Here is a 26,933-nt window from a genome sequence, read left to right as displayed (position 1 = left end):
CATTACTCTTTTAAATTTTGATGTTATTAAAGAACTAATTTGAGCTCTGCCTTCATGTATTCTGTTCATAGAAGTGGGGAAAGGGCATCTGTGCATCAGAAGCTGACCCGTTGCATTGCAGATAGCTTGGTTCTGCCACACACACCCCAACATAAATCCTGGCTAGGCCGATACACAGAAAAGAATGTTAGTTATAATGGGTGAGGGGAGCTAGAGACCAGCAACATCTGGAGGGCTCCCCATCCTTAGCCTGGAGCCTCTTTTTATGGGAAGAACACAAGAGAACAAGGATTTCTAAGCCAAAGTCATGGTAAGATTGGGCACTTTTTATTATTCAAAGAGCAAAATACAAAAAAGTAAGCTAGGAAACAACCTAAATGATAAAATTCTGAGCTGTGCAGAGCACACAGCACAAAATTAGTAGAGAGTGGTCCCCATAAACCATGACGAGATGTATATATACATTCAAAAGGAAAATGAGCAGAGAAACTGGGCTAACATTTTGCAAAAATGTTCCAGTTTTAAACACACACACACACAGCTGTGATTTCATCAGCCAGTCCACATTAGTCGTCTTCAGTAGTAAACCACGTCAGTCTTCTTCAGGACACACGAGAAACATAATGCCACTTGTACTTAACAACATTGGCCACAATGGAAGTGTTGAAGACCACGCTGGTGGACTGTTGAGTTACATGAGTTCACTTGGTTGTTAAAAGGCTTGCAGACTTCTGGAACCGTGGTGTTCAAAATGAGGGGGAATCGCACATGGAAACTTGCACAGGAAGAGCACTCAGACCTTCCCACATCAGTTAGCATCACTTCCAGCCCCTACAGTACAAGTTCTGAGTCCTTCTGCCCTGCACACTGGTGCTCTACATCTATGTAAAGTAGCCCAAGTCACGAGTGGAGTGAAACCTCTTCCAGCAGCCCTGCCTTTCCCTTTACACTGCACGACAGGCTGTTCAGACACATATCCACTGAGATTAAAGAAACCCGCCGCCCCTCCCGACATTGCATAACCACTGGCAAGGTAAGGACTTTTGTTTTGTTTAATGCAATACTTCACAACTCTACAATGTTCAATGGCAATTATGGGCCACTTTAAACCTTCAACTGAATGGCAGGTAATATTTTTTTATGGTGAGCACAAGAGAAGCTGAGCATCAGGGTCCAAGGCTTTCTTAATACTCAGACACACTGTGCGCCTCATCCCATTGACTGTATATCAGGCAGGGCAAGAGGGTCACACAACTGCTAGCCCAAGAAAACCCCACATCATAGCATCCCTAAATCCTCTCTATTAGGACATTTATTTCTCAACTGATAAAAGGGGATGCAGAGAAGCTGGTGTTCTACTGAGCTCTGCAAATTGGCTTATTTGCCATATTTCTTAGCTTTTGTACATTTATTTCCCTTGAAATAAAAACTGTGAAAGCAGCCTCAGCAAGGAAGCTTATTCACAGCCCTCTGGTGCCACCTCTGTCCCATCACCTAAGGACAAGGGAATTGGGAGGCTGCTCATTCAGATAACGTGGATTTTTGCCATCTATGTATGCTCCATCAGTGGTTTCCAAACCTGTTCAGCCCTAGTACACCAGTCTGGCATTGAAGCTCATCTTTGGTCTTCATATTGTATTGCATGTTCTCTTATCCCCCTTCTCACTACCTTCATCACAAACATCAACTTAATACTAGGCAGAACACATGGCTGCTTCATTTCTCAAAAGTTTTTTCATGCAGAGCTAGAGAAGAGAGAAGGAAGACATCTCTGCATTGTTAACCCAAGTGGAGTAAAATTCCACCTCCATCTTCCCGTTCTGCAGTCTGCTAGATTCATTGCCAAGAGTTAATAACTCAGTGCCAAAAAATAGGTCAAATTGGCCTAGGCGGACGGCAACAAAGGATGCATTTGCTTTTACAAAATGACAAACACTTTTTGCCCCTATTCAGAGACCCCTCCCAAAGTGTCAAGGGGCGGCTGCTTTTTGAAGCGGGCAAAGGCTTTCGCACAGAGCATGTTCACACCACCTTCCCTCCCTCACTTCAGCTCAGCCCTAGTTTCTAACCTCTAGAAAATAGCAGCTTGACCTCCACATGTTTATGTGGGACATGTTCACCTTAACAGATTTGGGATCATTAATTGAAGAGCTATCCTCCAAATAAAATGGACAATACCACTGCTCTGATTCTTCAGAGAAGATGCTGGGAATAACATTAGTAGCAACTGGTACAGACCCTCAGTTGTGTCTTCTCTCACCCAAGGGTAACTCAACTTTTCATCCTCCAGTAGGTAAAAATGGGGTGCAGTTCTCTCTTCTGACTGCATTCCTTATATGGTGATGGATGTCTTTACTATGTTGTGAAAGAGGCAAGAGGAAGTGACCCACCTTATGGTGACTTTACACCATTAAGAAAAATGAATGCACAAAGTGGCCTCCACCTCAGTCTACACTCTACAGGAGCAAGCAACCAGGGCTCTTTCCTCTTTAGGCATTGCATTTTTAGAGCATTTTCAAGAGGATGAAAGAATGGGGCCTGTGCAGACAAGGAATGGTGGATCCACACAGAACTGAACTGGTAGAAAGGGCCAGGGGCCAAGCAACAAATGTTGAGGGTCCTTCCTCCTCTGGCCAACTACTCCCGTCTTTATTGCATGGAGAGGTGCAGAAATCCATTATGAAACAGGCCCCTTCAAAACAGCGAGTTCTGATGATGGTGAACATCCTTGCAGGATGGGACAAGTTGGTTTCCTGTGGCAGAGCACAGCCCCAGCTTCTCACTCCGTTCTTAAAATGTCCAGCACTACCTTCTTGTTTCCCATTTCCATTCTTGAAAGATCTTACAAGCCTGCATGTCTTATAGATATTTAGACAATTATGCAATTCAGCACTATGGAGGCCTGAAACAATCCAGCTAGACAACAAAGGAGGATTATGACTTTTTAAAGAGAAAAAAACTGTATCTTGAAATGATCATCATTTAACAATGTTGCTGGCATAGCCTGTGGATTCAACATTTAACAGTCACAAATGCAACAGAATTATAAAGACTCTTGAACAGGGGATTTAAGATTTGAATCAAAGAAGGACTTTTAAAATCAATGTGTCCCAGTACCAAAAGAGAGAGTCTCTTGCTGACATCTGCCAAAGTATTAATGACAGAGTATGCTACTCAACTGTAACAGATTTGGCCAGATTTCTTGGAAAGTCAACCTGAAAAAGAAAAAGGAAAAACCTTTAAAGGACATTTTAAATTGAACAGCCATTATAAGGCATTGTTTTGTTACAGACACAAATGCTCTCTCTGCTTGCTTGTTTATTTGGCAAGGCGCCCAAGCTGCCCACCTAACCCAGCTGAAGCTGGTGGACTCACACCACCTTAAGTGATTTGTGAAACACCACCGTGAGAAGAGGATGCTGGACCAGATGGGCCACTGGCCTGGTCCAGCAGGCGCTCCTTATGTTCACTGAAGGAGTAAAGGTGATCTTTAAAAGTGTGGTATACTTACATCATAGCCTCTGAGTACCGCAAGATGAAAAGCCAGGAGCTGTAAAGGGATGACACTCAGGATCCCCTGCAGACAGTCCACAGAGTGAGGGACTTTGATGGTTCGCTTGTTGTTTTTGATGGTCTCAATATCTTCCTTATCGCAAATCACAACAGGCCGACCCTGCAAGGAGCACAAGTGTAAAGGAAAAAGGCGGGGCAGCCTCTTCTCCACTCCCAAACTGAGGAGGCCTCTGTCCACCTCTTCGGTTCAGTTTCCCCACACACTTGAGAGAAAGATGAGGCAAAGGCTGAGAGGTCTCCTCTGCCCCTGAGGAACCATGAGGAAATGGCAGGCCAGAAGAATCGCACTGCTCCTGGCAACATGCCTGTGGGAAGGAGAACGGGAGGAGCAGCTCCACCACCACCTTCAGGGTATTATTTACTGCACCTTCACAGCTCTCTTTGACACCAGTGGGTTCCAATCGCTGCTGGGTGCCATTTTTCAGCTGCTGCAAGCAGGTCTTGGAGTGCTAGACCCCAAACTGTGACAGAGGAGAGCAATCTCAATCCCTCTCCCCTGCAAGCGTCACACTGATGTATGCTGGCAGCATTCCTGCACCTGCTTTGCAGAAGGTACCACGCCACAGAGCATGGCTGAGCAAAACTTGGGGCAAATCACTTTGGCTGGGCCACTGCTTGACCCTGATCCTGGGCTAGGAAGGCAGGCAGGCTGGAGGGAACATGGGTACCCAGAGAGCAGTGCAAGCCAGTCTCCTTTGCTCTGGCTGTGCCCCGTCCTGTGTGGGAGGCCGGGAAACCAAGCTAGGAGGGATAGCTGTCTCCTTACCCCCACCAATCCCGCCCCATGAACTCTTCTGTCTCCTCAGACCTTTGTCTCAGGGCACAAAGAGCTTGAAAAAGTGCTTTTCTCCCACGAATGAAATAAGGCTGCGCCAGCAGAATTCAAAAGGTGTCACAACAGCCAGCTTGGAAAGTGGTTTCTGCTTGCTGGCCAGATGGGGCTGGTCTGGAAGCCACTCGACTTGGCATCATTCTGGCTGGTTCCCACCAAGAAAGGGAGAAACAGCAGCCTGGGAGCCTTGAATGTGCCTCACAGTGTTGTGCTGGCTCACGTGGGGCTACAGAGGATGGAAGAGGCCTCCTTTTTTTTTACCAGCAACAAGCTCTGCCTGCAAGGAGTTGAAGAGGGCCTCAGCCTGGAACCACTGGATGTTTGCCATTTCATTTGCTACATGCCACTTTTGTCGGCCCAAATGAAAACAATGAGTGTAGTCAAGAAACACACTTTTCAGTTATTTACCATCTCCCTAGTTATTGGTTTATGTTACTCTTGAGTGAAAACACAGGGAAGAGCAGATGCGGTTAGTTTCGTTTCACTCTGGAGAAGATCCTAAGAGGAGCAAGCCAGGAGGCAAGTCTTCAAGGGGGGTGGGCTGACAAAGAGAAGCAAACACCATTGGAAATGGCTATTTCCTTCAGCTCCTGTTCAGGTTCAGAGCCTCATTTTTTCGGCTGGAAGAGGTGATGCCTTCCCGCTTCTTCCCTCACCCCTTTTCTCCACTGCTCCAGGCACTGCTACTCAGTTCTGGCATAAGAGCTGGCGGAGGTCAAAGTGCCCCCTGAGCTGCTCCCTTCGCTCAGGCTTCCCATTTGACAGAAATATGGGGCACGTTTATACATAAATGCGGGGGGGCGGGGGGAGCACGGGAACAGATGCGGTTACGTTTGTCCCCTAGAAACATCCATAAAAGGGAAAGAGCTATTCAGCTTCAAAGAGGAAACCCCTCTCCCAAGTATCTTGGATATTCAGCTTGCCCATCCGTGCCTTGAGCAGGCAAGACTTCTAGGCAACTGATGCAGATGCAGGAGAGGGCAAGGAGAGTCAGCAGTGGTGGTTAGTGTGTTGGACCTGGGAGACCAGGGTTAAATCCCCAATGGGTGACCCCAGGCCTCTCAGCCTAACCTACTCCACAGGGTTGTTGTGAGAAGAATGTATGGCACCTTGAGCTCCTTAGGGAAAGGCAGGAGATAAATGCAGTAAATAATAAAAGTAAAACTGTCTGGCTGTGCAAGGAGGAAATCTTGCCTGAGGAATGCCAGCAGCCTTGGCTGTGACCCTGACCACTCAAAAGGGGCCTGAGGATCCCACATTCCAACCTGGAATTAACACACAAGCAAGAGGTGAACGAAACCCTTACACCAAGGATTGAGGGGTACAGGAAACAGATCCCTCTTTCCCACCACCCACTCCCGACACCTTTGGGCACTGCCAATTCCAGTGCCTCATCCTTTATCCCCGAGGGGAAGCAAAGGAAGACGGGACTTTGTGGAGCAGAGCTGGGCTCTGTCTGTTCCCGCCTGCACTCACCTGCCGGGCAATGACTTGCTGCAGGGCGTTCTGGCACTTGGTGTACGTGCTGTCCCTCATGATGATCATGATGACAGGCATCAGTTTATCGACCAAGGCAAGGGGCCCATGCTTCAGCTCCCCGGCCAGAATGCCTTCCGAATGCATGTAGGTGATTTCTTTTATTTTCTGCAGAGAAGGTGCAACACATTAGTCCATGAAGTTTCTCTCTCTCTCTCTCAAACAAAGATCCTCCTCAGGCCAGGGTTTAAATCCCCGCTCAGCCATTAAGCTTGCTGGGTGACCTTGGGGGCCAGTCATTGCATCTCAGCCTGACTTGCTTCACAGAGGTCTTGTGGGGATTAAATGAGAGGGGGCAACCATGCATGCCACCATGAGCTCCTTGGGGGGGGGGGGGAAGGTGCTCAATCAAGCTAAAAACAAACCAACAGCTGTGGATAGTGGCTCCAGAACCCTCCAGCTGGTTTCTGCCTGCCACAGACTGCAGAAACACAAAAAACTACCACGAGAACTGCAAAACTCTTGGTAGGTCACAGGAGATGGCTGTTGAGCAGCATTCGGTTTAGCAGACAACCATATTTGCAGGCCTGATTTAAAACCCATCTGCATTTCTGACCTTTATAAAACCTACTCAGTCCATTTGGGATTCTTTCTGTTGTCAGGGATTGCCCATACACTTTAAACCAGCCTTCCGCAATCCAGTGCTCTCCAGATCACTTGGACTACTACAACTCCCATACAGGCTGGGGCTGATGTGAGTTGCAGTCAAAACATCTGGAGGGCACCAGGTTGGGGACAGCAGCTTTAAACCCTCCCTTTGCAATTATAATGACTAGAGACATGCTTTTAAAAACGCCCTTCCTCATTTATCTGCTCATTGTCTGGTCTGACCCCCCAAACTTAACACACATAATGATGGATAAGACTTATTATTATTATTATTATTATTATTATTATTATTATTATTATTGAAGGAAAATGTGATTCTTACCAGAGCACCTTCCAGGCATGCCGCATAGTGATAACCACGGCCCATAATGAGGACTGACTTCTGGTGGTAAAGCTCTGTGGCCAGTTTCTGGATTTCATCATCCATGCTCAGGACTTCTTTGATCAAGTCTATTGCAAGTAGCAAGAGGGAGGCAACATGTTAACACGCAGGTGCCGCTGCAATCAGACTAGAAGTGGCTTTACATGCACTTTGGAAACAATGTTCAACGTGGCATTTAAAAGCTGTACTGAAAACTGCACAAATCAGTGGGCCTTCAGAGAGTAAAAGTAACCATCACCTGGAGCCGCCAATTTTTATTGGGGATGCATTAGCACTGGAGAAAAGAGGTGGGAGGCGGTTTTCCTAAATCCTCCAACAAAACTTATAAAGTGATCCACGTTTGAGGATGTGACAATAAAGAACCAAGATACACTGATGCAATGCTTGACGTGGCTTTTAAATAATTATGTTTTGTTCTCTTGAAGATATGACTGTTTTCACTTTCATATGCAACTTATTATTCCTGCACAAGCCCATCTTCTACAGCTGAAGAGTTTACCCACAGACCTCATGTATTTATTTTATTTAAAAAACCATCTTTAGCAGACGCCTTCACTCCGGTATGGCTCCCCTTTATCACATCCACAGCCCAAGAAGACAACAACAAAAATCCACCAACAGCATACGAATCAATATGGCTAACCTGATCCAAACACTTGGTATCTGAAGAAGTGTGCATGCACACAAAAGCTCATACCGAGAACAACCTTGGTTGGTCTCTAAGGTGCTACTGGAAGGAATTTTTTTTCCCTGATCCAAACACACACACACACACACACACACACACACACACACCCCACTCACACATGAAAACAAAGCTGACCACAGCCAATCACAAATGAACAACCACACCTTGGCCAACCCCAACCTCTCTCACCACCAAAGGAACACAAGCGAATAGCAGAGAGCCTGCCCAAGCGATGCTGACACAAAACCCCACACATATATTAAGTAAAACAGAAACATGGCCACCCGACCCCACCCCCACTCACCTTTCCCCCCTCCACCGCTTTCCTCCTTTTCTTCCTAATATAACACTAATGTCTCAACAAATGAAACTGATCCGTAAAAATGTTACTTTGAAAAAAAGAGAGACATTGCTCATACTTTTGTAAACCAATAAAATATTTAATAAAAAGGAAGGAAAAAAAACATATTTAGCCCCCCCCCCAAGTGACAAATGTCATCAATTAAAATACAATCAAAACAGTAAGATGAACAATGAGCAAAAAACCACAACCGAAAGCTTGGCAAAAGAGACAGAGCACTAGTCACCACAAACGAAGGGGCTCAGCTGGTTAGAGTGTGGTGCTGACAATGTCAAGGTTGCAGCTGCATATTCCAGCATTGCAGGGAGTTTGACTAGATGACCCTCAGGGTCCCTTCCAACTCTGCAATTATATGATTCTAACTAGGCTTCCTAAGGTCCAGAGTCTGGGTGCCAGAACCAAAAAGGCCCTGCCACTCAACCCAGCCCAGACTTCTGATGGCATCAGGTTACAGAGAAAGGCCTTCAGGAGAGTGCAGCAGACAAACAGGCTCATGCAGCACGAAGCAGCCCATCAAAGATCCTACTCCAAAACTGTTTAATAACCAAGACTTTGAACTATGCCTAAAAATTGATTAGTAGCTAGTGTGGATTAACCAAGAATGGAGCATCAGAGAACACTCCGGCTTCATAGTTCCATACAGGCTATGTGGCAGTGAGGGACTTGATCTGGATGAGATCCTTGCTGCTCCAAATCTCCCAGCTTCTCACAAAACCAGGAAGCAAGTGAGCCATCCCACTACCCTCATCAAGTCGATCCTTGCCTTGCTGTTCTCCTTCAAAGAATCACATTTTGTCATGACGCCACAGAGCGCCTGTACGCACCTGGCAATAACTTGAGGCCTCGCATGATTTCTTTCCGTCTTTCTTGCATGGAGATCCTGTCGTCGCACATCATGAGCGCAAACATCACTAGCGACACAAATTGGCTTGTGTAGGCCTGCGGAAAGAGAGGACATCACTGTGCATATGCTTGCCAGGTCTGCTAAGATGCTGCAAGCTGTCCAAAACTCACACCTGAAAGCAGCTCAGGAGGGTACTGCTGGGATACAAGTGGGGGGCCCAGGTGCCCACAGGGTTTCACTATCCCACTTGATCCTGGCACAAACCAGGCCAGCCCCTAAGCACCAGAAAGAATTGGTTCTTCCAGTGAGAAAGAGGATACCAAATCCAAGGGAGCTCAATCGCCACAGACAATGCTATTCATTTTACCTCCAGTTAGCAGCAAAGGGACACCACCCATCAGGTCGAACTTATATCAGTTATCTAACCTAGCCACTCTCAAACGTACTTGACGACAATTATCCTAGCTAACCTGGAGAGTAAGAATAAGGGAGCAGCTGAGTGTGTGGCCAGTTCTTACAGCTGGAGGCTCTGTAATTTTGTTGTTCATGCCTGGGCAGAGGCAGAGATCCTGCACCCAAGGCACAACTCGCACTCGTACATCTTCACATCCTTAGGCAGGAAAGTGTCGGGGGGAGCGCCAGTCAATACCCCTGAATTCTGTCTAAAGCCTGACAGAAAGGGGCATGCCCTGCAATCTTCTCCTTTTTTCTTCTAGCCTGATTAGAGAGAAAACAACAGGCACAACCCAGCAACTCAGAGCAGGCTGAGAACCTGTGTATGCTCAATGCAGAGAAAGGCTGACTCTGAGGAGGAAATATGTGTGTGTGTTTGTGTGTTGGAGGGAGGGTGTGCATCCTAGTCCAGCCCTAAATCCAAATCCCTCTTTGGAAGAACCTTATTTCTAGACACGGTGGGGGGCACTCCAGTATCTAGAGCACTAAATGGCAAGATGTAGGGAGAAGATCTGTTATTAATCTAGAGGAGCTACTTTCTATTGACTCCTAAGTATTGAATCTAATTTGGAGGTTCCACCACTGCAACTTGAAAAAGGCCTGTCATTGTCTGACAACTTCCACCAGCTGCCTTCTCAAGTTTATCAATAGTCTCCTCCAAAAAGCATTATCTGAGTTAACTTCGATTCCTAAACCGTGATTACATATTCCAGAAATGCAGTCTTAAATGGGGCAAGGGGAGAATGTAATGTGTAACACCTGCTCTTCTTGGGATGCCGCCAACATGCTCAGGAGCATGAGCAGGACAAAATAGCGTCCGTGACACAAAAATACATGTTTATACCCCTCCTAGTCCTGGGCTGCCAGATGCTGAGGACAGAGTGCTGTGCTTGGACCAGGAAGGTCTGGGTGACCATCACCCCACCCAATAAAAAACTTCCCCACTAGTCCAGCATCTTGTTCTCACAGTGGCCAAATAGTGGAAAACAAGTACATCCCCCTCCTGCGGTTTCCAGCAACTGGTATTCAGAGGTATATTGCCTGGCAGTGGAGGCAGAACATAGCCATGGTGGCTAGGAACCATTGATCCTTGCCAGCTATCTGGTCCAATGGCACTCTCCCCTCTCATTGCCATGGGCTACCCCAGGCTCCAGGGCCTCTGGGCCAGAACAGTGGCTCCTCACCTGGGTCCCTGGAGCAGCCAAGAACAGCCTAAGAAACAGATTCTGAAGTTCTTAACTGGCCTCATGGAAAGGAACACCAATATTTTCAAAACTGCCAATGCAGGCTAAAAATGAGCTGGACTGTCAGCTGCAATGAATACCCTGATTGCTCCAACAAGTGAATTCAGACCCTCTCAGCTCATGTAATATTGCAGCACGTTCCCCACGAAAAAGGAGCAGGCGCCTTTGCATACAAATCTTGGCCAAGGCTCGTTCTTCATTAAACACATTTTTTAAAAACCTTAAGAGGAAAAAGAAGCAGCTCCATCACCTTGAAGAAATATTGAGATATTTGCCAGGGACCCTCTTTGACCCCCTCCCCCCAGGGGAAGGGTGTTGGAGGGTTCAGGACAGATAAAAGGAAGTAATACTTTATGCAGCACATAGAGCTAAATTACAGAACTTGCTCCCATGGGAGGCACTGATGGCCCCCTACCCAGATGGCTTTAAAAGAGAACCAGACAAAGGGAGGGGAGGGCTATTGATGGCTACAAGCCAGGATGGCACTGCTCTGCCTCCAGAGTCGGAGGCAGAAATGGTTTGGAATACCAGTTGCTGGAAACCACAGAAGGGGAGAGTTGCTCTTGTGCTCGGATCCTGCATGCAAGTTTCCCACAGAAACATGGCTGGACACTGTGAGAACAGGATGCTGGACTAGGAGGGCCACTGGCCTGACTCAGAAGGCTCTTAAGGGTGTTCTTACGGGGATCTACAGCCTGGAGGTCTGGAGAAGGGAGGGGGGGAGAGTGCAGAATGGCCAGCTGCAGCAGCAGCTCACACAACAAACCATGGAAAGCAACTCTAGGCAGCAGGGAGGAGATGTAGGAAGCCCTGGTGGGAATCTACTGAGATAGGGAGAGGAGCTCCCCATCACCTGGGATCTTGCCTTATTCACTGCTCAAAGACTCTTCCAACGTTTGGGTGTTAATGGTTTGTTTTTAAAGGTAAAGGCAAAGGGACCCCTGATTGTTAGGTCCAGTCGTGTCGACTCTGGGGTTGCGGTGCTCATCTCACTTTACTGGCTGAGGGAGCCAGAGTACAGCTTCCGGGTCATGTGGCCAGCATGACTAAGCCGCTTCTAGTGAACCAGAGCAGCGCACGGAAATGCCTTTTACCTTCCCACCGGAGCGGTACCTATTTATCTACTTGCACTTTGATGTGCTTTCAAACTGCTAGGTTGGCAGGAGCAGGGACCGAGCAACGGGAGCTCACCCCGTCGCAGGGATTCGAAGCGCCGACCTTCTGATTGGCAAGCCCTAGGCTCTGTGGTTTAACCCACAGCGCCACTCGCGTCCCTATTTATTTATTTATTTATTTAGTAAGCTTTAAAGAAAAAATTAATATAAAAAGTAGTTGAGTTATATATGTACATGAAAATGATATACACCAAGAGATTACCTAACATTTATGTCGTCTATATTCTCCTTCTTGTAGCTTGCAAAAAGTCCCTAATCTCAAACCCACACCACAAAGCAAAACCTTGGTAACCTTCCAAGACTTTAAAAATGCACCATAACAAACAGAGCAGATTAATATTTGCACCAGTTGTTTCTTTTTTAAAGTACCATCTTCTCCATCTAAGTCTTTATCAATTGTCTTGATTTCTTAAAAATTATTCAGTACAATTTAAAACCCAGTCCAATAATATGGCACATAGCACAATCCACAGACTGTGGGGTTGGTTTTTATTTGGGTCTCTCTTGCATAGGAGTAAAGGTATGGACCCGGGTATGTTTTTGTAACAACAACAACAACAAAAGGTATGGACACGGGTAGCGCTGTGGTCTAAACCACAGAGCCTAGGGCCTGCTGATCAGAAGGTCGGTGGTTTGAATCCCCGCAATGGGGTGAGCTCCCGTTGCTCGGTCCCTGCTCCTGCCAACCTAGCAGTTCAAAAGCACGTCAAAAGTGCAAGTAGATAAATAGGTACCGCTCCGGTGGGAAGGTAAATGCAGTTTCCGTGCGCTGCTCTGGTTTCGCCAGAAGCGGCTTAGTCATGCTGGCCACATGACCTGGAAGCTGTCAGCGGACAAACGCCGGCATCCTCGCCTATACAGCAAGATGAGCACTGCAACCCCAGAGTCGTCCATGACTGGACCTAACAGTCAGGTGTGCCTTTACCTTTACAGGTATGAATAGGTTGCTCACCAATAACTAAAGTTCTCTGAGTGGTCATCAGGAGATACCTACAGAGCAGCCCCTTTTAGGAACATCCTCAAGTCAGGCTGGAGTTCTGGCCCTGCCTACTGCCTGCAGGTGGCTCAAAGAGCGTGGCTCTTTCCACTAACACAGCAGCCCTACAGAAAGAACCATGCGGAAGACACCTGGAACAGTAATCCCTGTGCCTGATGGAGGATGGCAAGAGAGAAGGTCTTTTCAGTCCTGGCTCTCCATTTGAGGAACGCCACCTTCATTAGTATTTTTCAGGCACCTACTTTTACTCCCATGCATACTAAACTGAAAACGATGGAGAGACCTGGTCTGAACAGAGATATTGGATTCTTATCTCATTACACATGCTAAAGCTATTTTTGGTCATCTACATACTATCCCTTGCTTTTTCCTGTAGGACTAACTGTAGTCATTAACAGTCATCAACAGGTTTATCATACCCATTGAGCCAATCACCCATCTCCTACTACCCTTCTGAGAAAAATCCCACCCCACTATATATAAGGGTCTGGTGACTTCTGTTTCTGTGTATCTGAAGAAGTGTGCATGCACACAAAAGCTTATACCTAGAACAAACTTAGTTGGTCTCTAAGGTGCTACTGGACTATTTTTTAATTTTTTATTTCGACTGCGTCAAACCAACATGGCTACCTACCTGAATCCCATGCATCTGATAGACTAGGGCAGTGGTTCCCAAAGTGGGCAGAACTGCACCCAGAGGGGATTACCTGGGGGGGACAGGACAGGACTAAAAGGCAAGCAAGGGTGGGGGGAACTGGAGGTGTAAATGACTATCCTATTTTGAAAACCTGGTATCGCTGTATCAAGTTGATCAGTTTCGTTGAATTAATGAAACTAAATAGATGTAACTGGAATTTGAGTCAATGTGCAATCAATTGCTACTTTTCCAAATGTTATTGTTGTATTATCTTTCACAGTGGGCCATGCAGACCACTATTTTGAATAATGTTTCTTACAGGGTAGGGTAAGGGCACTGGGGATGAGTTTATAGAGCAGGCAGGGCCCCAAACAGGTTTGGGAGCCACTGAGCTTGGAGGATATTTGTACTGGTAGTGTGCGCTTCCTGTGACTGTTACGGGGGGCTGCATTTTTATGCTCTGTGTTTTTGCATGAATGCATTAACATTTTAATGCTTATTTTAATAAATATATTGTAAGTCAATTGCAAGCCTCTGGGTAACAAGCAGCTAAAAATTCAAATAAATAATAGCTGGGAAAGGGGGTGTGTGCTGTGTGCCTGCACTTCAAATGAGGATTTCTTTAAGAAGTTATGCCTCTTTCAACTTAACGCAACCTGGAGGGCACTATTCAAAATGTGGGTATTTCTAAACACCCTCTGCACACTGTAGATGAACTGGGAAAGAACCCCTATGCCTGCCCCTGCTCCCTCAGCCTTTCCTTGAGAAATCACAGAATTGTAGAGTGGGAAGGGATCCTGAGGGTCATCTAGTCCAACCCCCTGCATTGCAACATAGGATTCAGAGCAGATGCATGTATTACAAGATATGCAAATCTATGTGACTCAACTGAGCTTTATTGGTGCCAAGTGTGAGTGCCTCTGATGATACAAGGAACCCCTACCTTTGTGCTGGCAACCCCAATCTCTGGCCCAGCATTGATGTGAACCCCGCAGTCTGTCTCACGAGATATGGAGCTCCCCACAGTATTTGTGATTCCTACAGTCAGGGCTCCTCTCTCCTTGCAGTAGCGTAGGGCCATCAGGGTGTCTGCTGTTTCACCTGCAGAGAGACAGATACCATTAGACACCATCAAGAGTCAGAAAATGCTTAACCTGGAGGCCACAGAATCATTCTAGCCCAACCCCCTGCAATGCAGGAATCACAGCTAGAGAATCCCTGATTAATGGCCATCTGACCTCTGCTTAAAAACCCCTAATGAAGGAGAGTCCGGGGGAGACCGTTCCATTGTCCAACAGTTCTTGCCATCAAAAAGTCATTCCTGATGTTTAATCAGAATCTCCTTTCTTGTCATTTGAATTCACTGCTTCAGATCCTACCCTCTGGAGCAACAGAAACCAAGCTTGCTTCACCTTCTATGTGACAGTCCTTCAGATATTTGAAGGTGGCTATCCTATCACCTCTCAGCCCTCTCTGCGCTAAACATACCTAATTCCCTCAATTGTTCCTCATTAGGCTTGGTTTCCAGACCCTTATCATTTTTGTCATCCTCCTCTGCATACCCTTCCAGCTTTCAATATCCTTCTTAAACTGCGATGTCCAGAACTAGACACAGGACTCCAGGCTGGGTATGATCAAGGCAGAATAGTGTATTATTATTACTTCCCCTGATTTGGACACTCAACTTCTGTTAATGCAGCCTAGAATTGCATTAACTTTTTTTTTGCTGCTGGAGATAGGCACCCTAGACGAGAAACCACAGACCTAAGCAAAGCAGCAATGCTCTCTGAAGAACTCTAGTTCTTCCCCTTCTTTGTTCAGCATCATGAACAGAAGGCAGCTGCATTACAATAGCGTACTACCTAGGGAAAACATATTATTGCTGATTTGGATTTTATGATTTGTTGTTGTTCCTTTATGTGAGCTGCCTGGAGTACACCCAGATGCAGAAAGGCAAGATATAAAATATCTAAATAAACCGGACAAGATATTGTAATAAGAATAGCAGCCAGATGTTAAGATGGCAAACTGAGGGGGGTGTTATTCATTTTAAACAATACCCAAATTGCACACTGTTTTTGGAATGATGCAAAAGGAGAGTAAAATCAGTAAACTGGGCAAATACTAAGTCACTGGCCACCCTCTGCTTCCTTGAGAAAGAGAAGTAAATGGCAACAATATCTACAGGATTCCAAATCCTTTTTCTGGAAAGAAATCACCCTACCAATCAACCATCTACCGGATATATTCCACTGGCACTAGAGCAAATCTAGACTGATCTGCCTAGATCAGTGTTTTTCAACCTTTTTGGGCAAAGGCACACTTGTGTCATGAAAAAAATCACGAGGCACACCACCATTAGAAAATGTTAAAAAAATTAACTCTGTGCCTATATTGACTACCGGTATATATAAAGTAATTTTTCAATTTTTCCCACGGCACACCAGGCAACATCTCGCGGCACACTAGTGTGCCACGGAACAGTGGTTGAAAAACACTGGCCTAGATGGCTCTTTGTGTTATGTGTATGTTATGTGTACAAGACATAATTACAGCTGCTTTTCATAAAACAGTTCAAACTACTAACTACTTCTTATGAATTTACAGAATTCATTATTTATTATTACACTGAAAACGCTGTAACAACAGGAATACCAAGTGCATGGCAAAGAAGATTATAGGCATGTCTGCAAATCACCAGCAGAGGGTGTCAAATCCCCAGCCTGCAGACTGCCGGCTCCTCGATCACTATGGTCAGCAGGGAGCATTCTAAGAGGCGCCTTCTACGCTCAGAATATATTCTAGCAGTTCCCCTGGCCAAGGAAGAAATCACTATGCACTAAAGGAGCGTCCAGATGTTGTCGGACTACAACTCCAATCAGCTGTGTTGGCTGGGGCTGATGGGAGTTGCAGTCCAACATCTGGAGGGCACTGGTCGGTGAAGGCTGCCCCAGAGGGATGGGAAACCCTGCAAGGAATCTGCTGTTTGTGACTACCCAATACGACTCATGTGTCCAGGAGGGCAGAAGATTCTACAATTGGTTTTTAGCTTTTATTCCACAGAAAAAGTTTATTTGGCAAACTAAAGTGCCCAGGCTTCAACCATTTCATCTGAACGGCAACATTTCATTTTCAACGCAGCGATGGTGCTGGAAGTGATTATAAAAAACAGTTTTGGCTATTTAGCCCCTTTTTACTTATACCATATTATAGTATAAATCAGGGGTAGGCAACCTAAAGCCCAGGAGCCAGATGTGGCCCAATCGCTTTCTAAATCCTGCGGACGGCGAGAATCAGTGTGTTTTTACATGAGTAGAATGTGTCCTTTTATTTAAAATGCATCTCTGGGTTATCTGTGGGGCATAGGAATTCATTCCCCCCCCCAAAAAAAAATACAGTCCGGCCCCCCACAAGGTCTGAGGGATAGTGGACCAGCTCCCTGCTGAAAAGGTTTGCTGACCTCTGGTATAAATAGTCAAAACTACTTTTCTGGTAAAGTAGTAAGGTTCCTTCAGTAATTTGTAGATATACACCAGATTTTTATAAAAACAAAAATATTGTTTTAGTTCTATTAGAGTTTAGTTACTTTTTAATCATTTTCATTTTTTGCATTTTATCTGTCTCGGTTTAATTTGCGTAAGACACACCTTGAGTCCCGGACCAAGGAAAAGGCGGGATATAGAGATAAATATCACAAACACATAATGAATAAACATGTATGCACATGATTTAATCTTTAGCTTATATTTGAAGCTCAGGTTTAGGCATGAAATCAGTGCTGTCAAGTATCCCGTTTTCCCCGGGAATCTACCTTATTTCAAGCAGTTTCCCGCTGCTATCCCTTATTTATTATATCCCTTTAATTTCCCGTTTTTTCAAAGGAAGCAGCTCCTCTCCCTCCCCCTGCTGGCCAGGGACTGGGAAGACCTCACCTCCTTGCAGCCTCAAAGCAAGCGGGAGCCATTTCCCGCGCTTACAGGCGTTGTAGCCCACGGGCAGCGTTTCCAAAATACAGTAAGCCTACTGCGCGCATTCACACCAGTGCCGCCCACGTTTGCTTCTGGCTCCGCCCACCACTGCCATGTGACTGTCCCCGGGATAGGTGAGGCTGCTGGTCCCTTATTTTCAAATCCGAAACTTGACAGCTATGCATGAAATTCAGGCTGCATTTCACTACATTCACACAGGGTTTGTCCTTTGTTTTGAAACTCTTACATTTTGCCCCGGATAACTTGCACATGTCTGGTTCTAAGCATGCCGAACTCATTACTTCTAAAAACACAAACAAACAAACAAACAAACAGAAACACATATTGTTTGTATGAGCAATGGCTAAGAAGTAGCACGTGCTAAGAGCTCCAAGCAGGGAGAATCCTGACTGGACTTGGCGGCTCCTGGCTCTACAGGATTCTAAACCTCCCTCCTCGGTAGCACGCCAGGTCAAAGGTCATGAGCCTAGCAAAAGGTAGCCGCCTACTGGTCTCAGTTTGGCCTGCCACCTGCCCAGCACTACTCCCAGGCCAAAGACCCTCCCGTACCTGACTGGCTGATGAAGAAGCAGACATCGTCTCTGAAGACTGGAGTGTTCCTGTCCAAAAAGTCACTGGCAAGTTCTACCATGACAGGCAATTCAGTCAATTCTTCCAGAACTTGACGTGTCTGGTAAAGAAAAGGAAAAGAAAAAGGAGAGAAGTACTCCTCAGCCTATGAAGCAGTGCAGCAGATTCTGGACTTGTCCTGCTCCCACTCTCCATCTTTGTGTCATTTAAAGAGGGAGAAAGTGTGCAGGGACAAGGGATGCCATTTTAGCTTTTCAATTTCAGTGCAAGAAACAAAAAGAGGGTCCAAGGTTGGCATCATTAAAACATATTCTCATAGGCAAAATAAACTATACAGTCCTCAAAGAAAATGTGATTCATTACATCAGAACTGGAGTGAGTTTCCAGTTCTGGTAAGACTCCCACATACCAATTGTTCTACCAGGGGTACCAAGTTGAATAAAATATGGGGGGGAGTTAAGCCCTGCCTCGCACAATGACGTGGTACACGAACACCATTTGAATGCCAATGCTCATCAACTTTGCAGGGGCCCGGCCCCCTCCAATATTTTATTGGGGATGGGAGAAAGGGACCTCAGTCCCTAGGAGTTGTCTCCTATGTGTTCTACTGAGTATGTCTTTCCATGCTCCAGTTGAGAATTAATGACCCAGTAGGTAATTTCAGTAAGATATGCCTCCCATCTGCAGAACCAAACAGACCAATGAAATGATGCTACAAGGACAGGTCACGGTTACAAGGAGCCATATGAGAGCCACATTCACCTCCTATCAGCGCCCACTCTCCACAGCTTCACAGATGCCATCGTAGGAGCACAGCACTAGTAATTTGTTCAATGTGTTTGAAATGCTATTCAAAAGGAAAACTCAAAGTCTGCCACTTACTGCAACTCCAGCATGGTAGCTTGTTCCGCAACCAATTAGGATGAGACGCCGACACCTTTGGATCTCCTTGATGTGATCTTTCAAACCCCCAAGATTCACTATTATAAATGTAGACACAAATGTTTAGGTATTTAACATGACAACGACAACGACAACAACAACAACAACAACAACAACAACATCTCAAGGAAAAACATAAGAGACATTTCAACTAAGACTTCAGGAATTATTTTGTCCATTTAGAGGAATCTCAGAGCTTTCCCTCCTCTCATCATCTACAGTACACAGTAAGGTAAAGGGACCCCTGACCATTAGGTCCAGTCTTGTCCGACTCTGGGGTTGTGGCGCTCATCTCGCGTTACTGGCTGAGGGAGCCAGTGTACAGCTTCTGGGTCATGTGGCCAGCATGACAAAGCCGCTTCTGGCGAACCAGAGCAGCGCACGGAAACACCGTTTACCTTCCCGCCGGAGCGGTACCTATTTATCTACTTGCACTTTGACGTGCTTTCGAACTGCTAGGTGGGCAGGAGCAGGGACCGAGCAACGGGAGCTCACCCCGTCACGGGGATTCGAACTGCCGACCTTCTGATCAGCAAGCCCTAGGCTCTGTGGTTTAACCCACAGCGCCACCCGCGTCCCTACAGTACACAGTAGGGTCAAGCAAATGTCATCTCCTTAGACACCAGGAAGAAGGCAAGTACCAAGTGTGGGCCCCTCAGTCCTAATAAGCATCCCAGCGGAGAAGGAAAACTTGTTCATCAGCAAAGCGGTCACAGTGCAATCAACAGAAAGCAGAGGTGGAATAGTGTGGAAGAACTTCTACCTCAGCTGTTTGATGGTGGAACGAACTATCTCAGAAGGTAGCGGGCTCTCCTTCAGGGGAGGTATTTGAGAAGAGGTTGGGTGGCCATCTGTCAGGGATTCTTCAGTTGTGATCCCTGGATTGCAGGGGTTTGGACTAGATAACCCTTGGGGTCTCTTCCAACTCTACAGTTCTATGAATCATCCTTACATTACGCAAGGCAAAAGGGGCATAGAATTTCTCTGTATACAGACCATCCTGTTGTGCCCCACTCCCCCCTTAATCAGCAGTACTTTATTAAGCAAAAGCGCCTCAAAAACCCAAACACAATTGACATGCTTTTGACTTAGTTACCGGTGTAATCATCAAAGTTGACTCTTCCTCTCATGGTGTTGACAACGGATTCTGGTTGTTCAAAAATTTCCTTTTGCATGAATGAACTGAAGTTACCTTAAAAAAAAAGAAACAGCAGCAAAAGGTAGACTGGATGGAAACAACACTGCAATGTTTATTCTGTTTATTCTGGGGCTGATGGCAATGGTGCCCACCTGAGAGGTGTCAGAACCGAGTTCTGGTGAGCTCTGGCTGGAAAAAAATCTTGCTTCCTAGTATGTATAGGATAGTAGACATCCTAATATAATTTTGTCCTTTTTGCTGATGGAGAAATTCTTTATATTTTCTTGTTCGTTATTTCAGAATGTGGTGTTTTATTATTATTGCAACTTCTTACATATAAATATTTTAGTACAGTGAACATGGGCGGCTAAACAACATTGCCTGGGAAATGTAAAGAAAAGAATAAAATGCAGCCAATTCAGTTATGATACATAAACTACAACTGTGAAGCAGCAGAGCGGATGGAGTCCTGCTCTTGGGCTGTGCCACCTGGTCATGATAGGAACAGCTTTTCAGAAATTACTACCCGAGTTTTGATTTTGATTTTCCTCTTCCCTCCCTGTCTATTTCCCATTTTGTGCCATTTTTTTAAAAAAAATTGTAAGCCTCCAGGTAGGTAGCCTGTGTCCCCGCAAACCTCCAGAAAGGATCTTCACAAACAAACACAAACACCTGAAACTGGGAAGCCCTGACTATCAACACAGACATACCCTTCATGATTTGCTGGAGCTCCATTTGTAGGGTCTGGACAGCGCGACTAGGATGATCAGCCGCTGTGCGCTTGACTCGATGGATGGAGAGACGGCCGTCCACAACAGCTGCCACATCATCATCCTCCAGAAAAATCACTCTGTTGGTGTGCTCAATAACTGCACTGTAAAAGAGTAGAGAATGGTTCGCCTTCCACTGATGGAAACTAGAAGGAGAAGAATCTGGACTATTATGCTTATGGGCAAATAACTTGTAAGTTTCACTGAATAGACACATTACAAAACAATTGGACTCCAGTTATCCAGTAATGAAACCATATTAGAACCAGAGTGTTTGCAAGAGTAGATATACCAGTCTTGAGATAAGAGTTGAGCTGACTGGTCCTACTGTATTTTTATATAAACTTTGAAATACTACTACTAATAATAATAATGATAAATACTACGATGCTGAAATGGAATATAACTACAGCCCCCCCCTCCAAAAAAAACCTATGAAGGGTCTGCAACTTAACATATTACCTGGATCATTTTTAACATCCTTGCTTTATCATTTTACTGTAACCTACTTTTCAGCTCTTATGCTAATTTTATTGCATTTATTTAACCCTTTTCCATTTTTTTACAGGCCCTTTTAAGACCAGCTAGAAACAAAGATCATGACTGATCACAAAATCATTCCTGTTTAACATAAGAAAATAGATTTTATTGTCTGTGCATTTCAAAAACATGGTCTAATTGGACCCACCCCCCCGCGTTAATTTAAATTCCTCATTGGACTATCTATCAGTAAGCTCTTGAAAAGAAAACAGAAAAGATGCCTAGGCTAATTATTGGGACCAGAGAAGAAGTGGGTCTAATGTACCCAAATAGCATGAAAGGTGCCCCCTCCCCGATGAACATTACAAATAAGAAATCAGTGTAGGAGGTTTGTACCCTGAGAGTATTAACTCCTGTGTCAAGAAAGTTGAATTGGAGCAGAATTAACCCTTAAGGCAAAATGTCCGTCTGGGCTCCAACAGACCCCTGCAATAGTTGACCTACTGAAGTTAATGCACATGACTGAGGGTCATTACGGTAGTTTTAATAGTTTTGCTCCGAGTAGAACTGAGTTGGGCTGACTAGAACTAGAATTAAACTACACACTCAAATACTCCATTGCTTTTGAAGAGGTAGAACAGCATAAAAACAAAACTTATGACACACACAAAATGCTATGGCGTTCTTCACCCTATTTTGAGAAGCTGTTGGGGTCAGAACGCACCCCAAGCAGCTTAGGCATTTGGTAGTTTCACTTTCCTCTTTCAACAGGACTAAATAGGCTGCCTGATAAGCTTAGTAAATTAAACAGTGGGTGAGTGGGTAAAAGGGAGCTGGAACACTACAGGAGAACTGATCCCAGAACTGATAAGGAGTAGGAAGCCATTCAGGTTTGCTAATAAATAATTTTATTTATTTGTTTTTGCAAATATTCCAAACATCTGCTGCGGTCCACAGCGATGATATTAGCACAGGAAAGTTAACTGCTATCCTGCTCTCCCTCTAAGGAGCTGACACCAACATATATGGTGTTAGGCAGAGATATAGCAATTGAACTGAGGCCACTTGGAAAGCTTCAAACACCCACACAACCGTGAAGTCATGAGCCCTCCTGGGCACCTTTGGGAGGAAAGGCAGGAGAGCAATTTAAAATATAAACAAGCTGGTCCCAGACTATCAGCTATAACCTGCTGGCTCTAGGATAATCAGAAGCCTTAGAACACGCTTCCTCAACCTCGGCCCTTCAGATGTTTTGAAACTGCAATTCCCATCATCCATGACCACTGGTCCTGCTAGCTAGGGATCATGGGAGTTTTAGGCCAAAAATATCTGGAGGGCTGAGGATGAGGAAGCCTGCCTTAGAGGCTCTGACACCAAGAGTACCTCGTCTGTTAGATTCACACCCATTTCCTGTTCCACTGGAAGTACACTAGGTGCTGAAGGTGTCCACAAAACAGGTCAAGTGAGGAAACATTTTATGCCACATATAACACACATGCTACTTGAAAGTGACACACAAATGCCAGTCACTATCTCTTCTCCCCTCTCTGGCCCTTCATCCAAGAGAGGTAGCCTGTCACTGACTGCATTAGCCTAGCAGCCAACCTCCTCCTTGGTGCATGCTGTGGGAAGGCGACTTGGCTGACTCCACGGGGGCCACAGACCTCGCATCCGATGCAAAGTAGTACTCCACTGCTTTCTCCTCGACAGGAAAGAGGCAGGTGGTGCTGTCCACCCGGGAAAGGCTGCAACTCCCCTTCTTGTCTTTGCCTGCGGAGGCAAGAGAGCTCAGTTAGCTGCCATAAGAGCGCACAAAGCAACTGACAGCAAACGAAGGCACCTCATTCCTTTGATAAAATTCACCCCAAGTCACCAAGTCACAGTACCAACATGAAGCTTCACTTTCTTAAAGGTTGCTGGCATAGTCCACGGGAGTATTTCCTGCAGAAGCACCATTGAAAGGAAGTGGGCAAGACCAATGCCACTGCCTTTTCATTTCAACAGGAGCTGTGCAGGAGGCTTTCCCAGGGAGTCTGCCTTGTGCAATTTTATTTTATTTATTTATTTACTTCTTCCATTTATATCCTACTTTTCCTCCACAGAGCTCAGGGAGGCCAGCGGACTTCTCCTCTGCATCACCATTTTATCCCAACAACCCTGTTAGGCTAGGAGGCAGTGACTGGTCCAAGGTCATCCAGTGGACTTCTCAGTTGAGTGAGGATTCAAACCCTGGTCTCCCAGGTCCTAGTCAGACACTCTCACCACTACACCACACTGGCTCTCAGCTTTGATTAAGGGTGAAGGATGTGAAACCGCTGAATGCCTTTTGGTGTGGAGTGGGGATTGTCATGTAAAATGACAGTCTAGCTTTTCTTAAGAACATGATTTAAACTAGCCAATTTCTAAGCAATTCCGTATGCACAACATCCAAGCCTTTTTGAATTAGTTCTGTGTTTGTCAATTTAAAAAAAAAACAACAACAATAGATGGCATTTGTGTTAAGATAATCAGGTGTTCTTAAATTTGAATTCAATGTGGGCCCTGGACAGGCAGCTAATACAGGTGTTGGGCTGCTGCCCTCAAAACCTCAGAGCCAGAATAGCTTTTCTGAAGACAACTGAGCTACCTGGAGTAGTTTACATCAGGAGAACATGGACTGGGGCAGTGAAGAATGTACGGTATTTTGAACAGGCTGTTCTAGAGTCAAGCATGCTGTACTTAAAATTAAGTATTGATTCAGGATGACTCTCACAATTGTCAGAAATACAAACGACCAACCGTGGAGGCAGAGCATAGCCTTCGTGGCTGGTAGCCATTGATAGCCCTCTTCTCGATGAATTTCTCTAATCCTCTTTTAAAGCCATTGAATCTGGTGGTCATCCCTGCATCCTGTGGGAGCAAGCTCCATAGTTTTAGCATGCACTGTCTAGTTAAAACTATGGAACTGGCTCCCATAGGACACAAGATGGATTGAAGCCTTAAGACACCTGACAGTCAGAGCTGGTGAAAATATGGGCATGTTCTGTGAAGAATATTTGCACACAAATGATTTAAAGTAGCAGTGAATCACAGAACAAGCAGCTCTTCCTTAAAGCCAAAGATACATTTGGATTTGCTACCATATTTTTCCTGGCATTGCCCCCATTTTTACCATGATTATCTACCCGCTGGCAAACTGTTAGTATTCAGATCAGTACTCGACAGCGCCAATGTTAAATGTATTCTAAATTTTAGTATTAAAACATGGCTCTCATGTTGATACTGACTTAAAAAAGAAAAAAGCCAGTTCCAGTTAAGTCAGACATCCTCAAACCTGGATGTTGGTTTCAAATTAACAAAATCAGCAGAAGACAGAGAAACCAGAGAAGGTGAGAGAGGGATCAGAGGACCTTTTGGTTAAGTGGAAAAGCCCCATTAGGATTCTCACATGCAGAATCTCCCGCCCCCAATGCCATCTCTTTAATATGTTGCCATCACTTTCCATTGAACAAACAAGGCTGCACATCTTGACAATCAAAAGCCAAGAACACCGTTTCTGTATGCACTTCTGCACCCAGAAAAGCAGGCTAAGAAATGAAAAGTTCTGCTCAAATGAACATAGTAGATTATACCCTGTGAAGCTGGTCCCTCCTCTCAAATGGAAAGCAATCAGCTACACATTAAAGAGAAAGTGATTGTCTTAATTCATTTTCAGGACTCCTCATAGAATGAAGAATTATGTCTCAGGCACCTTCCTCCATTTTTATGGATATTCCATCAATAGAATGATCCATAGGTTGTGTGGCTGAAAGTGTAACACGAAAAAAATAACTTCAGTGTGTCATTGACAACGAAAGAAATTTCAGCAATGTCAACTTAAAATAAAAATTAGATACAAGCAGAAGGTAGACATTTGGCTTGGAAGTGCAGTTCACACGGTGCTTTTTGAACTGTGTTAAGTCCTGAGAATTTCTGGCCCATGGGGCTGAGATGAAGCGGTTTTGCAGCAGCAGAAGAGGGCTCCTGTACCCATTGCCCCACATGAATACCTGCATTAGCATTTGCACCTGGGAGGGATACTTCCAATAAACCTTCATAACTGTCAGATTGTGGGTGAAGCATCAGCATGGAGCTACTTGGAGCAGAACAGTGGGAGGATACCCAGCTACAAACCCCTGCCGAGTCACATACTTCACTAGACGGTGTTCAGCCAGTCACCTGCCCTTAGGCTAACCTACCTCCAAGAGGTACTATCCTGGGCTGCTTGCTGAAAAGTGAGATTCAAATAAAATAATTAAAGAAAGGGCCAATAAACCTTGCTGTGGCGATACCGGTATTCTAAGGCAAGCCTATAGGACTGTAGCATTAGTTGCCATCCAGTTGAAGGAATGCATACATTCCTAAAGCCACAGGGGTGTTTTGCTGGGGGACAAGACGAGCTGAAGATACTGGTCAGTCTTCATACCAGAAAGCTAAGGTGCCATGTGCACAAGGTATATAGTGATATTATGCAAAATGAGGGGAGCTGCTTACTACCAAGCTGCTCACTGTGTATCTAAGGGTGGATTGATTTAACAATCATTCCTTCCCTCTGGCCGGAAATCCCTAGGAACAGTACAGGGAAGAAGAGGCCATGTGGGATCTCTAAGCAAGAATTCACAGCACCTCTACTAAAACTAGGACCACGGGGATTCATTTAGGGAAACCATGATGCTTCAGCTGTTGCAAAGCACAATACAGGTTTGTAGAGCAGGTCATAGAACCATAGAGTTGGAAGGGTCCCCAAGGGTCATCTAGCCCAACCCTCTGCAATGCAGGAATCACACCTAAAGAATCCCTGACAGATGGCCATACAAACTCTGCTTAAAAACCTCCAATGAAGGAGAGCCCACCACCTATGCAGAGCCATGACTTCTAACATTGTAAGAACAGAACTAGATTTTTCTGCACTTTCCACAATCCAAATCCAACTAAGGAATGCAGTACACAACAGGGTTTGCTTTTTAGAAGTCTCCCATAGCATCTCATCTCCATATTCATAAGGTTTTAATTCAGCAGATAGTACCAAACTTCTCACTTCTGCTACACTTGCATTAAAAGGGGGGGGGGGGGGGAAAGGAGCCGAGAAATTCTTTGAGCTGTGATATTTACCTGTTCTGTACAGTATTGGAATGTGGTCAGTAGAAAGCTTGTGCTCACTCCGCACTCCAATGAGCAGCGGGCTTCCTCTCCTGAAAACAAGACATGCAGCTGTCATGGCCAATAAACACTGGTTTCTGCATTGATTCTTCCCTTTGGAGGGCCGGATCACATTTGCAGCTTAGCTAAGTGTCAGCACAGCCCAAGTTGAAGGATATAACCAAGGAGAAGAAAGTTTGGCCTGGAGACAGCAAGTTCAAGCAAAGCACCCTGTGAGGAGGGGGCAGGGATAGGGTTATGGGCCTGGGGTGGTGTGTTTGTGTCAGACCAGGACACAGATCCAAGCTTCAAAATTGCACAGAACAAAAAAGATGGGGGGGAGACCTCACTAATCTGATCTCAATTACAGCTTGCAAAATGGCAAACAACACTAACTCACAATCTATATAGTTCAGAGTTGGGCAGCTTTTAAGCCAAGACAGTTAAAAGCATCCCATACCAGCTGAATGTATAGTTCACAATCTGTGGGTCAAACTCTCCAGAACCCTGAATTTTGAGACTGTAAAGATGTGACAGAAATATGCAACCAAGCAAA

General features: G+C 45.3%; 1 protein-coding gene across 4 annotated transcripts in view; it reads right to left on the bottom strand.

The window, feature by feature from the left end:
• Window positions 1–2,882: 2,882 nt before the first annotated feature.
• The window catches only part of GFPT1 (glutamine--fructose-6-phosphate transaminase 1), a 41,688-nt gene continuing 17,637 nt past the window's right edge, over window positions 2,883–26,933 (bottom strand). The window contains exons 8-21 of one of the 4 annotated variants that reach the window (XM_033159159.1): window positions 26,351–26,430; window positions 24,951–25,004; window positions 22,885–22,990; window positions 20,681–20,844; window positions 19,929–20,024; window positions 18,773–18,870; window positions 17,870–17,990; window positions 17,547–17,603; window positions 14,275–14,432; window positions 8,806–8,920; window positions 6,873–7,000; window positions 5,882–6,049; window positions 3,512–3,673; window positions 2,883–3,215 (exon numbers count right to left, since the gene is read on the bottom strand). In XM_033159159.1, coding sequence (XP_033015050.1) covers window positions 3,171–3,215; window positions 3,512–3,673; window positions 5,882–6,049; window positions 6,873–7,000; window positions 8,806–8,920; window positions 14,275–14,432; window positions 17,547–17,603; window positions 17,870–17,990; window positions 18,773–18,870; window positions 19,929–20,024; window positions 20,681–20,844; window positions 22,885–22,990; window positions 24,951–25,004; window positions 26,351–26,430 — 1,552 coding nt within the window. In that variant the 3' untranslated portion in view covers window positions 2,883–3,170. The remainder of the gene's footprint in view (window positions 3,216–3,511; window positions 3,674–5,881; window positions 6,050–6,872; window positions 7,001–8,805; window positions 8,921–14,274; window positions 14,433–17,546; window positions 17,604–17,869; window positions 17,991–18,772; window positions 18,871–19,928; window positions 20,025–20,680; window positions 20,845–22,884; window positions 22,991–24,950; window positions 25,005–26,350; window positions 26,431–26,933) is intronic. The other 3 variants (XM_033159161.1, XM_033159160.1, XM_033159163.1) reach the window with 3 other exon arrangements.

This window comes from Lacerta agilis, chromosome 8, assembly GCF_009819535.1.
Source record: "Lacerta agilis isolate rLacAgi1 chromosome 8, rLacAgi1.pri, whole genome shotgun sequence".
NCBI classification, from domain to species: domain Eukaryota; kingdom Metazoa; phylum Chordata; class Lepidosauria; order Squamata; family Lacertidae; genus Lacerta; species Lacerta agilis.
Note: the sequence above shows the minus strand (reverse complement) of the source record. Positions and strands in the feature narration are given on the sequence as shown.